At 44.1% G+C, this 16672-nt stretch overlaps 1 protein-coding gene across 1 annotated transcript in view; it reads right to left on the bottom strand.

The window, feature by feature from the left end:
- Positions 1-15164, bottom strand: part of Mpv17l (MPV17 mitochondrial inner membrane protein like) — a 19922-nt gene extending 4758 nt beyond the window's left edge. The window contains exons 1-4 of the mRNA XM_028778373.1: positions 14855-15164; positions 11489-11559; positions 4844-4873; positions 2113-4676 (exon numbers count right to left, since the gene is read on the bottom strand). Coding sequence (XP_028634206.1) covers positions 4503-4676; positions 4844-4873; positions 11489-11559; positions 14855-15164 — 585 coding nt within the window. The 3' untranslated portion in view covers positions 2113-4502. The remainder of the gene's footprint in view (positions 1-2112; positions 4677-4843; positions 4874-11488; positions 11560-14854) is intronic.
- Positions 15165-16672: the final 1508 nt, after the last annotated feature.

Here is a 16672-nt window from a genome sequence, read left to right on the forward strand (position 1 = left end):
TTTATATATTTGTGTGCATATGTGTCAAGTCAGAGGTCAGTTACTCATCATCTTGTGTGTGTGTGTGTGTGTTTCTAATTTGTGTGTATGTGAAGGTAGTATGCACGTATGTGTGAATGTCCACACGTGAGATCGGAGGTTGACATAAAGTACCTTCTTTTATCTCTCTCCACATTAGTGATTGTCTTAGTCAGTGTTCTATTGCTGTGAAGAGACACTATGACCACAACTCTTAGAAAGGAAAGCATTTCATTGGGACTTGCTTATAGTTTCATAGGTTTAGTCCATTATCCTCATAGTGGGAAGCATGGTGGCATACAGGCAGGCATGGTGCTGGAGAAGTAGCCAAGAGTTCTTCAACTGGATCCACAGGCAGTAGGAAGAGAGAGAGAGAGAGAGAGAGAGAGAGAGAGAGAGAGAGAGAGACTGGGCCTGGCTTGGAATTTAAAAGCCTCAAAGCCCATTCCCAATGACACATGTCTTCCAATAAGACCACACCTACTCCAACAAGACCATGTCTCCTAATCTTTTCCAATACAGCCACTCCCTGATGATTAAATATATGAGCCTATGGGACCATTCTCATTCAAACCAATCCACTGATACAATGTCTGCCACTGAACTCTGAGCTAGAGCCACCTTGCCCCAGGAATACCATTTCTACCTACCAAGCACTGAGATTATAGGCAGGCTTCCATACCCATCCAACTTTTAAAAGCATTCAGTCAACAAGAAATGTTCTTTCTACTGCCCCAATGTAAAATGCATTGATATCTTATTGTGGGACTTTCACTTGATATATAGTTAAGACACAGAGTCTATATAGTTTAAGCTGTTGACCCTTTGCTGGAGCAGTCTCTCAGCTAGCTATCTAACTTCTCTGCCATCCTATTGAAAGGTTGACATAAATCTCATTTGTCTCCATTTTAGGACCAGGCCTGGTTTCAAAAGGAAAGTCACTAGTCCCAGGAACTGTAAGACTCTAACAAGCCTTAGCTACCAGGGATGCCCTACCTCCACCCCTCCTCCCCAGGGAACCACACAGAGCCAGAGATCAATGCAAAAGCAAGAGGAGTTTATTGTTCCAGTGTGCTAGAGCCATCCTGCATCCAAAGAAGAGGTGAAAATCCTGGACAGACTGTTTGGCCAGTTTTTATACAGTTGTCAGGGGTAGAAAAGAGCAACAGCCATTAGGTACAATGTGATTGGCAGAACAGTGTGACTTTTAAACTGATTGGTCCTTAGGGAATGAGGTAGCAAGGGCTTCCCTTATCTGGATGGGGTGATGGTCAATCTGCCCTGAGTAATGTGTCTATGTGTCTGGGCTTCCCTTATCTGCAGGTGGTCTTCCTGTGGTCTTCCTGAGAATGTAATCAGCCTCTCCCTTCCAGAGGGGAGGGGTGCCTACATGTTCTATGACCTCTCTCTTCTGGGAAGAAGAAATTCCTGGTGGATTTTCCAAAGGCCCTAAGCTGACCTCTTCAGAACTAGGCATAAGTCACCAGCTCCAGAAACAGACCATAAATTCCAGAAAGAAAGTCATCAAATCCCCTCCCAAAAAAACAGCCTGGGAACCACAAGAATGGGAAAATATCTCAGGATAGGCCATCTGTGCTGGTCAGCCTTATCTTGTCCTGTGGTTAAACATTCATGACATAGAAATGAGAGACCTCTGTCCACCTGGCAGAAGCCAATCAGAAGCTGACCAATGTGACCTCCCTAGCACCCACCAATGAAATTTTAGATTACCTAACCTACTCTCTAAATATAGAACATAATAGCCAATAAAAATTGTACTAATGTTACCGCTTTGGTCCCTGCCAATCACATTAGAGATTACCTAATCTTTCTAGACAGTCCCCAGCCCTGTATAAAAGGGGCCTGCAAGCTCCTCCATTGTTACCATTTTGATGAATGATTGACCCCTGCATGCTGATTTTTTTTTTCTACAGAATAAATGCTCTTTTTCTTTGCATACTATTTGACTCTGGAGTCTTCCCTCAGCCATTTTCAGATCCTTACACTATCTGTCTCAGTTTGGGTTTTATTGCTGAGAAGAGAAACACCTTGACCAAGACAACTTTTATAAACATTTAATTTTGGCTGTCTTACCGTTTCATAGGTTCAGTCCATTATCATCAAGGCAGAAAACATGGCAGCATACAGACAGACATGGTGTTGGAGAAAGAACTAAGAGTTCTACATCTTGATTTGAAGGCAGGCAGAAGGGGATTCTCTCCTGCAGGCAATCAGGAGGAGTCTCTCCTTACATGGTAGAGCTTGAGCATAGGACTTCAAAGCCCACCCCCAAAGGGACACATTTCCTTTAACAAGCCATACCTAATAGTGCCACTTCCCATGGGCCAAGCATATTCAAACCACCACCACCCCATTCCTCCATGTGGTTCTCACTTCATGGTCTCAGCTCCATCCATCTCCCTTCTGCCCCCTCCCTCCCTTTTGCCTCCTTCCAAATCCCCCTGCATCTCTCCATACCTGCATATCTGCCTATGTGTCTGTCTGCACAGAAGCTATGCCCCATACTTCCTGCCCTAGCTCCAGCTGTCAGCTTTTTATTTATTATACAAAAAGCCACATTCCAGTCTGAACCAACCAGCAGCAGGACAACACCCAGTCAATCTTACCTTAGGTTGACCTTTGGCATTAAGGGCTGCTTGACATTCATCACGCCAGCCAGCTTGTCTTTTAATATGATAATCTCAGAGAACCTTCTTTTGGGGCAGGTGGGAAGGACAAACATTTACACTTAGAAAACTGGCAATGGCCCATAAAAATGACAATACTCAAATCCTGCCAGCAAGTTGCTTAGGGCACAGCAATTAACAAGTGAAGATACAGGGATATACCTTCGTACCTTCCCAACAATTTCTATTACATTCCATAACTTAGACCCTTAGAAGGTACATGCTTATAATTTTTACAAACATATTATAAACCATATAAATTAATTGCTTAGAAATTTAAGAATGAATTATAAAATTGACATTATACATTCACAAGATAAACTCGGAACTCAGTGTTTCCTGTCTCAGAATTTGTCCTGCATGCCAGTAGACGCAACAGAGCCATGGGGGTGATTTCAGGTGAGATTGCTGAAATTACTTAAGACATTCACAGTTTTACTTTTTTTGTGTGCATGTGTAGTTTTAAGACAAAGATTTGCTGTATTTTTCCAGTCCAGTCTCAAACTCCTGGGCTGAAATGATCCTCTCCATTAGCTTTCTGAGTAGACAGGTACACACTGCCATGTGTGGTTATTAGAAGACAGACACACGTCAAGACCTGGGTATTCGAATAACTCTGAAACCTGAAGGTGGCTAGCTGAGACTAGACAAACTGAATAAATGTGAACAACTTGCTCTCATTTTTGTGTCCACTTTAAAGTATAAAGAATTTTAAAGCACTGAGTTATAAAAGACTAGTATCAGGATCCTGGGATACAGCCAGTAGCAGAGCACTTGTCTGTGCAAGACCCTGGTTCCACCCCTAGTACCACACATACACACAAAGACAGGCATGGTGGCTCATGTCTGTAATCCCAATATTTGGAATGCAGACGCTTAGGTTTGCTACAAACTGTGTAGACTGGTCTAGTATTAGAGTTCTTCCTTAGAGAGGAAAGAAATGATTAGTTTTCTAGAATTTGCATTTGCTGTAGTTCATTTAGAAACCAAATATTTTATTTCATATATGTAGGAATTAGGGCATTTGATCAACTGTATCTTCTCAAAGCTAGAAGACATCAATTTAAAAAATCTGAACTTGAATGGTATAATATAAAAACAGAAGAGAAAGACATGTTGGCTCATGCCTGTAATCTCAGCACTTGGAGAGCTGAGGCCTCGCTGGGGTATCTAATGAGTTCCAGAGCAGCCTGAGCTACACAAAGAGAGATCCTTCTTTTAAAAAACAAGTAGACAGTATCAATAAAATATTCTATACAGAATATATCCAACACTATTCCTTTTTGAAGATTAAAATCATCTACTTACAGAATTTTAGTGTTGGCATTATAATACATTATTATAAATTATCTGGGGTGGGGACTGATTATTCAACCTTGACTGAATTTTATATGCATAGAAATTTACTATAAGAACAAAAGGCAATCAGATTCCACAGTGTGTAGGAAATAGACTGAGAGTTTAGGCTAGAAATACAATCAAAACTGGAGTTTTTTTTAAAAATTCAACTAGCCATATAATATTAGAATAAAAATATTAATAATTCTAAAATGTCACAGGTCATTGTTGCAGTTTTTAACCAAAGCATTAAAGACATGAAAATACCAGAGAATAAGACCTTCAGACTAGAATGACTGGGAAAGGTTTGGATAAAAATTAAAATAATAATTGATAATTTCAAATCAAGTGAGCCTACGGAATGTCTTCATGATGGAATCCACAACTGGTCAGTAAAGCAGGCCTGCTGCAGGTGATTGGGAGAGACAGAACTGAGTCCTCGGAAGGCAGTCTGACTCCTCACTTCTCTGGGGACTTGTCACCCGCCTCCTTCCTTCGAAGGAAGATGAACATGGACTCCACGGTACCATCGCCACTCTGCTGTGAAAAGCACAGGAAGGTGGCCCAGAGGAAGCCACAGAGTCCTGTGTATGCTGTCCTCCAGTGCACAGGGACAAGGCTGAAGTTAGTCAGCTGCAATACAGACAGAGTCTGTTAGGAAGACACAGGCAACAGAAACTGGTTTGGGTTTTGTTTTCATTCCACACTAGGGACTGAATTCAGGATGCAGCACCTACTAGGCAAATGCTCTACCACTGTACCAAGGCCCAGACCCAGATTCTATAAAGCTTGGCACTCACCTGCACAAAAGGCCAGTACATCAGACCACTCTGGAATGAAGAAAAGTCTTGTTAGAATGCTGTAAAGGTACATAAAGCAAACACATAGTTCACTCTGTAAGAGCATAAGCAATGCCAGGCAGGTAGGGTGCCCAGCTAGGACTGGATTGGACTCTGAGTGGATTAAATGCAGACTGTTTGAAGCCTTGAGGGGGCAAGAGACTTGAAGGCATAGTTTGTAAGCCAATGGTTATTGGTTATAATCATAGGTGCAGAATGAAAAGTCAGCCAGAGATTCTGGAAGAAATCAGCACCTTAAAAATAACCACATATAATTTATACACTATAATTTCCAAGTGAGTATCAGTATATAATATACACAATACATTTATTAGTGAATTCTTTAAAGTATATTCCAAACCAAAAAAAAATTTTTTTTTGAGATAGGATATCACTGTGTGTCATTGGCTGGCCTGAAGCTTTGGTTACTATGCAGACCAGGCTGGCTTAGAATTCGCAGTGATCTACCTGCTTCTGCCTCCCCACTGCTGAGACTAAAGGCATATGCCACCATGCCTGGCTTATCCAAACAATTCTTTCAATTCTTTATGAGACAATATGCAAACAATTCATCTAAGCTACCTCTTGGTACATAACAAGATAGGCTGACATTACAAACTTCTTACATTTACTTAGTGTGTGTGTGTGTGTGTGTGTGTGTGTGTGTGTGTGTGTAGGTCAGAAGATAATTTCAGGAGTCTTGGAGACTGAACTCAGGACCTAAGGTCTGGTGGAAAGCACCTTTAGCCACTAAGCCATCTTGCCAACCTCTTAATTTTTAAAATCGTTTTATCTTTACTTACTTTCTTTTGTAACTGGGTCTTGTTCTATAGCTCAGTTTAGTCTCAAACTCATGGCAGTCTTCCTACCTCAGCCTCCTGAATACTGGAGTTGTATGAGTCACCACACTTTATGAAGTAATTAAAAAAAAAAAGTCCATGAGCCAGGCATGGTGTTATATCTTTAATCCTAGGACTTGAGAGGTAGACTATATATATAAAAGACAGGAAATGCTGCTGGGATACAGAAATCAACTCAAAGTACTTCCCGCTGACCAAGTCTGCAATGCTTGAGAATACCCAAAATAATTAAACATAGTAATGAATTATAAACTGCTGGAAGAAAAAGAAGAACCCAGAATACATACCCACAATAAAGATGTAGCTGGGAGTGAAGAGTAACCCCAGGCTCACAATACCGTGCTGAGCAGCGCCTGGCCAGCACCAGTGCTGGGGAGACTTATCACCCAACGACCAGCACAGTAGGCAACTCAGGCAGAATCAGAAATGGGTGTAGAGGCTAGGATATGGTGCAGCTGCCTAGCAACTATCATGCACAAGGCTCTGAGTTCTAGTCCCAGCACTGTAGAAAAAAAAGGGGGAAGGGAAAAGAGGAGGCCAGGGAAGGGGAAATAAGGGAAGAGGAAAAAGAATGGAGGGAAAGACACACAGGCTTGTGGTCCCAGCTACTTGTGGGACTGAGGCAGGAGGACTGCAAGTTCCAAGTCTGCCTGAGCAACTTAGTAAGACCCTTTCTCAAAAGTGAGTGGTGAAAAAATGGGGTACAGAGCTAAACAAAGAATTCTCAACTGAGGAAACTCGAATGGCCAAGAAGCATCTAAAGAAATGTTCAATATCCTTAGTCATCAGGGAAATGCAAATCAAAACAACCCTGAGATTCTACCTCACACCAGTCAGAATGGCCAAGATCAAAAACTCAGGTGACAGCAGATGCTGTCGAGGATGTGGAGAAAGAGGAACACTCCTCCATTGTTGGGGGGATTGCAAGTACAACCACTGGAAATCACAACTACTCTGGAAATCAGTCTGGTGGTTCCTCAGAAAATTGGACACAGCATTACCTGAGGACCCAGCTATACCACTCCTAGGCATATACCCAGAAGATGCTCCAGCATACAACAAGGACACATGCTCCACTATGTTCATAGAAGCCTTACTTATAATAACCGGAAGCTGGAAAGAACCCAGATGTCCTTCAACAGAGGAATGAATACAGAAAATGTGGTATATTTATTTACACAATGGAGTATTACTCAGTTATTAAAAACAATGAATTCGAGAAATTCTTAGGCAAATGGATGGAACTAGAAAATATCATCCTGAGTGAGGTAACCCAATCACAAAAGAACACACATGGTATGCACTCATTGATAAGTGGATATTAACCCAAAAGCTCGAAATAGCCAAGATACAACTCAGAGACCACATGAAGCCCATGAAGAAGGAAGACCAAAGTGAGGGTGCTTTGGCCCTTCTTAGAAAAAATAACAAAATATTCATGAGAGCAAATATGGAGACAAAGCATGAGACAGAAATTGAAGGAGGAGCCGTCCAGAGACTGCTCCACCTGGGTATCCATCCCTTGGGCAGTCATCAAAGGTAGATGCTGATGTGGATGCCAGGAAGTGCATGCTGACAGGAGCCTTTTATAGCTGTCTCCTTAGAGGTCTGCTAGAGCCTAACACATACTAACCATTGAACTGATCATGGGGTTTCCAATGGAGGAGTGAGAGAGAAAACTGAAGGAGCTGAAAGGGTTTGCAGCCCCATGGGGAGAGCAACAATACCAACCAACCAGAGCTCCCAGGGCCTAAACTACCAGCCTGGGAGCACATAGGGAGGGACCCATGGCTCCAGCTGTAGATGTAGGGAAGGATGGCATTGTCAGGCATAGGTAGGAGAGGAGATCCTTGGTCCAGTGAAGGCTGGATGACCCAGTGTGGGGGAATTTGAGGGTGGGGAGGTGGGAGTTGGAGGGTGAGTGGGGGCATATCCTCAAAGAAACAGGAGGGGGGGATGAGATAGGGGGTTCCTGGGTTGAGGGGAATGGGGAAAAGGGATCACATCTGAAATGTAAATAAAGTATCCAATAAAAAAAAAATTCTTTTTAAAAGTGAGTGGTGAACCTCCTGGAGGTTCCCCAATGGAGTGATAGGGATACCAACCCGCCCACAAAGCTTTTGACCCAAAATTCATCCTATCTACAAAAAATGCAGGCACAGGAGAGGGAGCAGAGACTGAGGGAATGGCCAACCAATAACAGGCCCAACCCGAGACCCATCCCATGGGCAAACACCAATCTCTGACACTGTTAATGATACTCTGTTATGCTTGCAGACAGGAGTCTAGCATGGCTGCCCTCTGAGAGCCTCCACCCAGTAGCTGAGTCAGACAGATGCAGACACCAACAGTCAAATGGTGGATGGAGCTTGGGGACTCTTATGGAAGAACAGGAGGAAGGATTGCGGCCTCTAACAGGATAGAAATTCCACAGGAAGATCAACAGAGTAAACTAACCTGGACCCCTGGGAGCACTCAGAGACTGAACCACCAACCAAAGAATATACACAGGCTAGACCTAGGCCTCCCTGCACGTATGTAGCAGATGTTCAGCTTGGTCTTCATGTGGGTCCGGAACAACTGGAAAAAGCTGTTGCGGGATGTTCTAGCTGGGCTGCCTTGTCCGGCTTCAGTGGGAGTGGAAGTTCCTGACCTAGCAGAGACTTGAAATGCCAGGGTATGGGGTAATACTGGGTGGGGGTGGTGAGCCCTACCAGCTCAGAGAAGGGGAGAGGGATGGGGGAAGGGTTGTGGTGATGGGAGAAGAGGGTGCCTAGAAGGGGGCCAGTGAGTGGGATGCAAAGTGAATAAGTAAAAAATACTAGTAACAAAAAGAGAAGAGAAAACAGTGAGTGGTGAAAAAAGAGCTGGATGCATGCCTGTCTAGCATGCTTGAGACCCAAGGTCACTCCCTAGGGCTGTGCATGTGGCTCAGTTAACAGAAGGTTTGCCTAGCATGCACAAAGCCCTGGGTTCAAATCTCCTCACCTACATAACGAGATCCAGGACAACCTTAGCTACATAAGACCTTGTTTTAATAAACAAACAAACAAACAAACAATATCAAAGACAGAAATAAGACTATGGTAGGTAGATAGGGTATGGTATGTCACTTGCCTAACCTATGTGAGGACCTGCATCTGAGCCCAGCCATGAAAAAGGATAAAAACATAAGATGTGTCAGGATTCCCAGGACTCTATGCCTAAGAGAGAAGACCACCAATGCCCTGTACTTCCAATCCTGCTTCCTGCTTTTTTTCCTAACTTTAGATGTACAACAGAGTGTGGTGGCCTATATTGCCTATAATCTCAGCACTCAGGAGGCTCAGCCAGGAGGATTGCTCTACACAGTAAGTTTGGGCCAGCCTGAGCTACAAGTGGGACCATGTTTCAAAACAAACAACAAAAGCAAAAATATGTAAATTAATAAAACATGTCAGACATGTGTACTTCTAACCTCACTCTCCCTTCTAAAATAAAGAACAAGAAAATCTCATTCCAAACTCTCTGTGGAAGCACAATTTCTACCTCAGGAGAAGTAACAAGAGCTCTAAACACCCTCCTTTAAGAAGATGTCCCTAACTAGAGGGATCCAGGGGACTCTGTGGCTTCAAATCTCCCCTCTACCTTCAAGTACCTAATGGAAAATGCTGGTTCTGGGGCTCAGTATCATCCTTCAGAAGATTCTAGAAACTGTGGGTGATAGCTCAATGTGGTTTCACATTGTATTGGGTTTTGTGTTTTTAACTGTTGGAGTTACCCTGAGAGATCCCTTTCCCTGCTCCCACTAAACAAACACTTTTTTTTTTTTTTTTTTTTTTTTTTTGGTTTTTCGAAACAGGGTTTCTCTGTATAGCCCTGGCTGTCCTGGAACTCACTCTGTAGACCAGGCTGGCCTCGAACTCAGAAATCCACCTGCCTCTGCCTCCCAAGTGCTGGGATTAAAGGCGTGCACCACCACCGCCCGGTTTAAACAAATACTTCTACCATCAAGCTATACCTCTATCTCTCAGCTCTGCTCTGGACAGGAGACTAAGTACATGTAAAAGATTAGCTGTATATTCTGGAATACTGAAATTTTATCTGCCTGATTGTTATTAGTTGAATCAAACTAGTGCTGGGTCAGAGCTGAGAACTGAACCTGACTTTGTCTGAAGACAGTAAGCCTTCACTGAACACATGACAGTTGTCAGTCCAACAGCAACATACATCTTTGTACTGAATAAAAAACACTGCAGGGGACTTACTTCACTAGGAACAATCCTGGGAAACATCACCCTTCTAGGAAACACCTTTGTGACATGAAGTTCTTTTCACCAGGACTCACACCTGGAAACAGTGACTCCGTGGCCGATCCACAGCCTACAATTCCTATTTTGCAAATAGGTTTGGAAATCTATTAAATAAATTGTAGTTGCTGATAAGAATAAATCTAATGAAGTCAAAAATCATCATAAACACCTGCCTGAATGCAGTGATAGGGTTTATTTCCTGTCCCTAAGAAGCAGAGATGTAGGAAGCCTCCTGGAATTTATTGGTCCAAATATATTGAAGGTAGAAACATTGGTGCACCAACCTACAGTCTTGGCTACTTGGGAGGCTGAGGCCAGAAGGCTGCTTGAGCCCAAAAGTCATCTGCCAGTCTGGGCAACATCACAAGATGTTTATTTTCAAAATAAAATGCAACAAAATTAAGATAGCTCTTTGTCAAAATATTGGATTCCCATCAGCCAAACTATAACCCCTAATTTAAGCATAGCTTTTTCAAGCTAGTCCTAGTGGGATAGACCTGTAACCTCAGCTCCTCAAGAGGATCAGAAATTCAAGGCCTGTCTGAGCTACATGCATCTGGTCAAATTATAGAGATCAGAATTCAAGAAAGAAAGGATGGAAGGAAGGTGAGGAGGGAGTAAGTAAGGGAGGAAGAGGAAGAAAAAGAAAGGGGGAGGGGAGGAGAGGAGAGGGTAGAGGGAGGAGAGAATAACAAACAAGCTAGGAGGGCCAGCAAGAAGGCTCAGTGGGTAACGGAGCTTACTGCTGCGTCTGATTGCCTGTGTCTGAATTCCCTGAAATTCTCATAGTGGAAGGAGAGACCTCCCACAAGCTGTCCTCTGATCTCCACACTCCCAAGTCCCTCATTCTACCCTTATTATTAAAAAAATACTGTTATTATTAATAAATATTGTTATTAATTCTAAAAAGCTAGGGAGCTGGGCACTATGACATAAGTCTATAATCAGCTCTTGGGAGGTGGAGGCAGGAGGATCAAGAGTTCAAGGCCAGCTTGGAATATATGAGACCTTATCTCAATGAAAGCAAATGCGGGGCAAGCATGGAACTCAGTGGTAAAAGTCTTGTCTGGTTTTAGGCATAGGTTCAATCTTCAGTGGGGGGAAAAAAGAATTGTATCAAAGTATTCCTTTTTTAAAAAAATCACATTCATTTAGTGTGTGTGTGTGTGTGTGTGTGTGTGTGTGCGCACGTGTCTGTCTGTCTGTGCACTCACATGATGGCACACTCATGCACACATGCAGGCAGGCCACAGAAAGTATGTAGAGTTCAGGAACAACTGTGAGAGTCAGTTCTCTCCTACCACTATGTAGCCCAACGAGATGGAACTTAGGTCCTCAGGCTTGGCAGCAAACTCCTTTACTCTCTAGGCCTTCTTTCCAGTCCCTCAAATAAGTATTCTTTAATGTTTAGAATATTTAAAAGATATGATTATATTTTCAGAAGCCTGTCTTACCTTATATGTATTCCAGAATTTCTGCTTCAGGTCCAAAAATATGTCATCCTTTCCCTGGAGAATGCTCATTCCTGTTTACAGAAACACACCCAAAGGATTTTAGAAATAGAAATAATTACTGTATAACAATGTGTGTTCAATTTCACATTCCAACATCATCCAGGCATATCAAGCTCCAATCATTCACATGTTACTGTTGACCCAATAAGAAAACAAGACTATCTTTATTTTAAAACTAATGTTTAAAGGACACCAAATAGGAAGTGAGAATAGCCAGGTACAAAAGGTACAGCAAAATGATCCTTTATCTAAACGAAGAAGCCACAAAATGAAAGCCAATACTATACTGGCTAATGAGGTTGTTGGTGACTTTCTTGTTTATGTTTTGTTTTACATTGGTTAGTTGATTGATTGATGGTGTGTGCTTGCACTTGCCATTGCCTGAGTGTGGAGGTCAGAGAACAACTTGCTGGGGTCAGTTCTCTCTTTCCACTGTGTAGGTTCCAAGGGTCATCTCAGGTTGTCAGGCTTGCCAGCAAGTGCCTTTACAAGCTGAGCCATCTTTCCGTCTCCTTATTTGTTTTTGTTTCTTAAGTATTTTTTTAAAAGTCTTAGATTTGTTTATGTTATGTATTTGAGTGTTTTTGCATATATATATATGTCCGTGCACCACAGTTTTGTGGGTGGTTGTGAGCGCCTGGAAATTGAACCCTGTTCTTTTACAACTCTTTCTTTTTTATGTAACTTTGGTTGTCTTGGAACTCACTATGTTAGACCAGGCTGGCCTCAAACTTACAAGAGATCCTCCTGCCTCTGCTTCCCAAGGGCTGGGACTGCAGGTGGGAACCACTATGCCCAGCTCCATGTTGCTGGGGGTGGAGCCCAGTTGCTAAAAAGCACTCTGCCAATTAAGTTGCAGCCCAGCCCCAAATTGTGAAAAAAAAATCTTTTTCCTTTTTCTTCCTTTTTTTTGTTCTTTTCCTTGTCTTCTTTTTTATTTGTGCTGAGATTAAGCCCAGGGCCCAAGCATGGCACGCCTGCCCTCTACTGCTGAGCTACATGCTGTCCTCCCACACTAACTTCATTCCTTTTAAAAAAGAAAAATGAAAACTATGGATCCTGGACATTCTAGCAACTACACATGTCCTATCAGTATATTCTAATCAGAGTTTGGCATCCAAGAAACAGAATCAAAGCCTTACTTAAAAAAAAAATGTGTAACAATTCTCTGACCACCCTGACTGGGGGTGTGGGTGGAGTGCAGGATAAGGGTTTTTGGTCATTTGCAGGAGACCCTTAGAACAAGACTGAAAACAAATCCCTGGAAATACTGTGTGTAGTGCTCTTACCCAGGTAAACGCCAAACACTTACATGTACCACATCATTTGACCCTCCTAACAGTTCACTGAGATGAGAAGCGTTAAAAGGAGGAAAAGACAGCTAGCTAGCCATGGTGGGCCTATAAAGTTAGCAATCAAGACGCTGAAGCTAGTTAGCTAATCATGGTGGTCCTACAAAGTTAGCATTCAAGAGGCTGAAGCAGGAGGAGCACTGTGAGTTCAAGGCCAGACTGCACTATACAGAATGATTTTTGTCTAAAAATAAAGTGTTCAAGGAGGCTAATAGCAAGAACCTGCCCAGGTGTCCCACTCCTTAATCCATCCTTTCCCAAGGCAGGCCTGGCACAGGGCAACACCTGGCTATCAGTTTTCAAGTAGCACCTTAAACTTCCAGTTCACATACCCATGTTCCCATCATAAAGCAGAGGAGACTGAACAAGAAATCGGACAGCAAGACACAGCAACAGTCTAGCCAGGTGATATGTCAGAAGGCCTCAGATGCTTCATCCTAGGCATCTCTATCCCTTGGGACAGCGCTGTTTTCTAGTCTCAGAGTGATCGTACATACAACCACTGTGTATATCAAGATGAAGAGCACGGCTAAAAGCCTGGATCATGCTGTCTTCTGGTGAACTTCCAAACCCTCCATGCCTGTGTCCTCATTATCTGACATGGGAACTATGAGAACATCCACCGAAGTGGTAGATCAAAGATTAAGTAGGAATCTAGCACATCAAGTCTTAAGGTCCAGGCTCCTAACACCTTCACCGCTGTACCAAGCTACAATAAGTATTGGGATGTTTTTTTCAAAGCTGGCTGGGAGATCACTCGAGACGACAAGGCACAAAGCTTGGGCAAATCAGAAGTCTCTTCTCTCTGGTTCTCTATTCTAACTTCACTGACCTTCTGAGCCATGGCATTAGCTGAGACTATAACAGGCCATCAGGTTTTTTGATGTTTCCTGTGGGTTATAGAAGGAAAGGAAGTGAATACAAACTCCCTAAAATATCTCCCAGAGCGGGGTATGTTTCTTCTAGATGGTTTGCCTACTTTCGTTCAGTTTAAGAAGACATTAACAAGCTGAGTCTAGTGGGGTGAGATTGTCATCCCAGCAACTTGGAAGACTTAAGTGGGAGAACCACAAGTTCAAGGCCAGCCTGAGCAACTTAGTGAACCCTTGTCTTCAAACTGAAGACTGCAAATATAGTTCAGTTGGCACAGCTTGAGGCCAGAGGGGGGCTTTTAGGCTCAGTTGCTGGTATCTACCATCCCCAATGCCTAGGTCAGGTCTAGTCCCAGGAGAAGATTCTCCAAACACAGAGTGGCCCTCCCCAGCTGCCACTGCCTTTTAGGGTATAGAAATTGCTAAGGAGAGAAAAAAATCATGAAACCTTTTGTTGTTTTCAGTAAACCAGGCAGAAAAGATTCCCAAAGCCCGTCCATCCAGCCCAGCGTGAAAATAGCTTTCTCATAGGTACACAAGCCCGCTCATTCTGTGTGATCCCCACCCTAGGGGAAATTTTGTTGCCCAAGCAAGACTAAGACCCTGGAAATGACTTTTCTATAATAGAAGATTCCACCCACTCTGCCCCCAGAATCACTTTTGGGTTGATTGTTGGCCGCAAAGCCTCAGGTGTGGCTTTTCTAGAACAGGTGGAGTCCAGGGATGCTATGGGGCTAAGCTAGGGTCTCTTGAATATGCCTCTTTCTGGAGGAAAAGAGACTCCTCTCCCTCCTGAACTCTGTCAACCTCAGCCTCTCAGCTCCAACACCAACCCTTCTGAATCCCTGGCACTAGGGATCGCCAGTTCCCCGGCCAGCGGCCCCCAAATTCTTCCTCACGGAAACCTCAAGTCCCTCAATGTCCAGACCTCCGATCTCTGCTTCAGAATTTCCTACCAGCCCTAATTCCCGGGCCACAGAGTTGTCACCTCCTGCCTCAGCCCCGATGGCTTTAGATCTCTGGTCTCCCCGATCCCCGCCCCACCCCCACCCCTGAGCCAGTGCCCTGCCCCGGCCCCTCACCGACATAGAAGGCAGAGAGGGCTACTGGCCCTCCGACAGTCTGATCGCAAAGCACCTTTGCCACGACCGTGCGCGGCGCGCGGCCTGGCAGCGCGCGTTCCAGCAGGCGTAGCCACATGTAGTTGAAGTTTCCGTGGAAGGTCAGGGCCAAAGTGGCCACGCGCCGCGTCTGGCGCCAGTCGGCTGGGCCGCCCCGCAGTCGCTGCTGCAGCGCATCACCGGCGGAGAAGAGCCCGGCGTAGAGCAGCACGTTAGTGGGCCACGGATAGCGACGCGCCGCTCGTGGAAACGCGCGCCACCAGCTCGCCATACCCGCCGCGGGTGCCCTCGGCGCCAGCACACCTGACTGCACTGCAGGCGCCAGAGCGACACCCCTGTGCACACCCAACCCGCGCGTCCAATCCAATGACAGCTGGCCACCGAGAGGGCGGAGCTTCTGTGGTGTGCAGCGTTCACAGGGAATCTGCCAATTTCCATGAAATCTCCAGGAGGAGAGACACTCAGATAGAAAACGCATCTGTCATTCCCAAAGGCTGTGCATTGTAAGAACAAAGAGTGGCCGCCACCTGGGCATTGGAAATGGCCGCACGACTTTATGAATATGTCCAAACCCACTGGATCCTACACTTAAAAATCGGGGTTGGTTTGTTTGAGACGTGGTCTCACCTGTTCCGGGCTGAGCCCCGACTCCCTGTGTAGCTGAGGATGACCTTGAACTCCCATCCTCCTACCTCCACCTCCCAAATTCTGGGACTACAGATTTATGCCATTGGGTCTATAACATAAAGTGGTAAATTTTGGGAGACCTAAATCCCATCTCTAAAGATGAGGAGCTGATATGAAGCTCTGTAGTACTGACTGAGTAGCATGCAGAAGGCCCTGGCTTCAGTTCCCCACTACTGCAATAAAAAGTAAGAAAGAAAGCTAAGTCAGCTACCAAAATGTCAATGTCCTGGATATGCTGGCATACAGAGAATTCATTCTTTTAGCACACAATACATCATCTTACTGTGGCACTATTGGCAGAATGTCAGAAATTAAGAATGAAATAGTGCTGGATGTGCCTATTTTGCCCTCCAGCTTGTGTCTTAGTGACCCGACACCCCAAAACAGGCTTGGAGACCCATGGTATCAGTTCCAGAAACAAGGGTCAGTGAGCATTTGGGGAGCAGGTAGAACCTCTGACCTTGTCTTTTTCTGCCTTTCCCTCCTCCCGTGATAGCCAGCCTCTCTCCTCCAACACTCCCTCTGTCTTCTGTTTGTTCACTGTATTTCATTGGTTTTCTTTTTTTAAAAAAAAATCTAGTACTTTTAAAAAGATATTTCCTTCTACTTATTTTTACTTTATTAAATTTATTAAGATTCATTAATTTTTACTTTATGTGTATGGATGTTTTGTCTGTATATCACCATACTAAGTGCCCACAGAGTTACACACCATCACAATGTGGGTGCTGGGAATCAAACCTGCGTCCTCTGGGAAGAGCAGCCAGTGCTTTTAACCACTAAGCCATCTCTCCAGCCCATTTCAATTAGTGTGTGTGTGTGTGTGTGTGTGTGTGTGTGTGTGTGTGTAGAGAGAGAGAGAGAGAGACTGAGAGACAAGAGAGAGGTGATGGAAATCGGAGGACGATTTTCATTTCTTTCTTTTCACTATGTAAAGTCCTGAGGACTGAATTCAGGTTGTCAGGCTACTAAATCCTCTCACCAACTCAGTGATTGAATTTTGAAATAATTTCAGACTTGGGGAAAATGTAGAAAAATTATACAAAGGAAGCTGGATGTGATGACAGGCCTTCTCATCCCTGCACTCGGAAG

The sequence above is a fragment of the Grammomys surdaster genome, unplaced genomic scaffold (genome assembly GCF_004785775.1).
Source record: "Grammomys surdaster isolate TR1022 unplaced genomic scaffold, NIH_TR_1.0 334, whole genome shotgun sequence".
NCBI lineage: Eukaryota > Metazoa > Chordata > Mammalia > Rodentia > Muridae > Grammomys > Grammomys surdaster.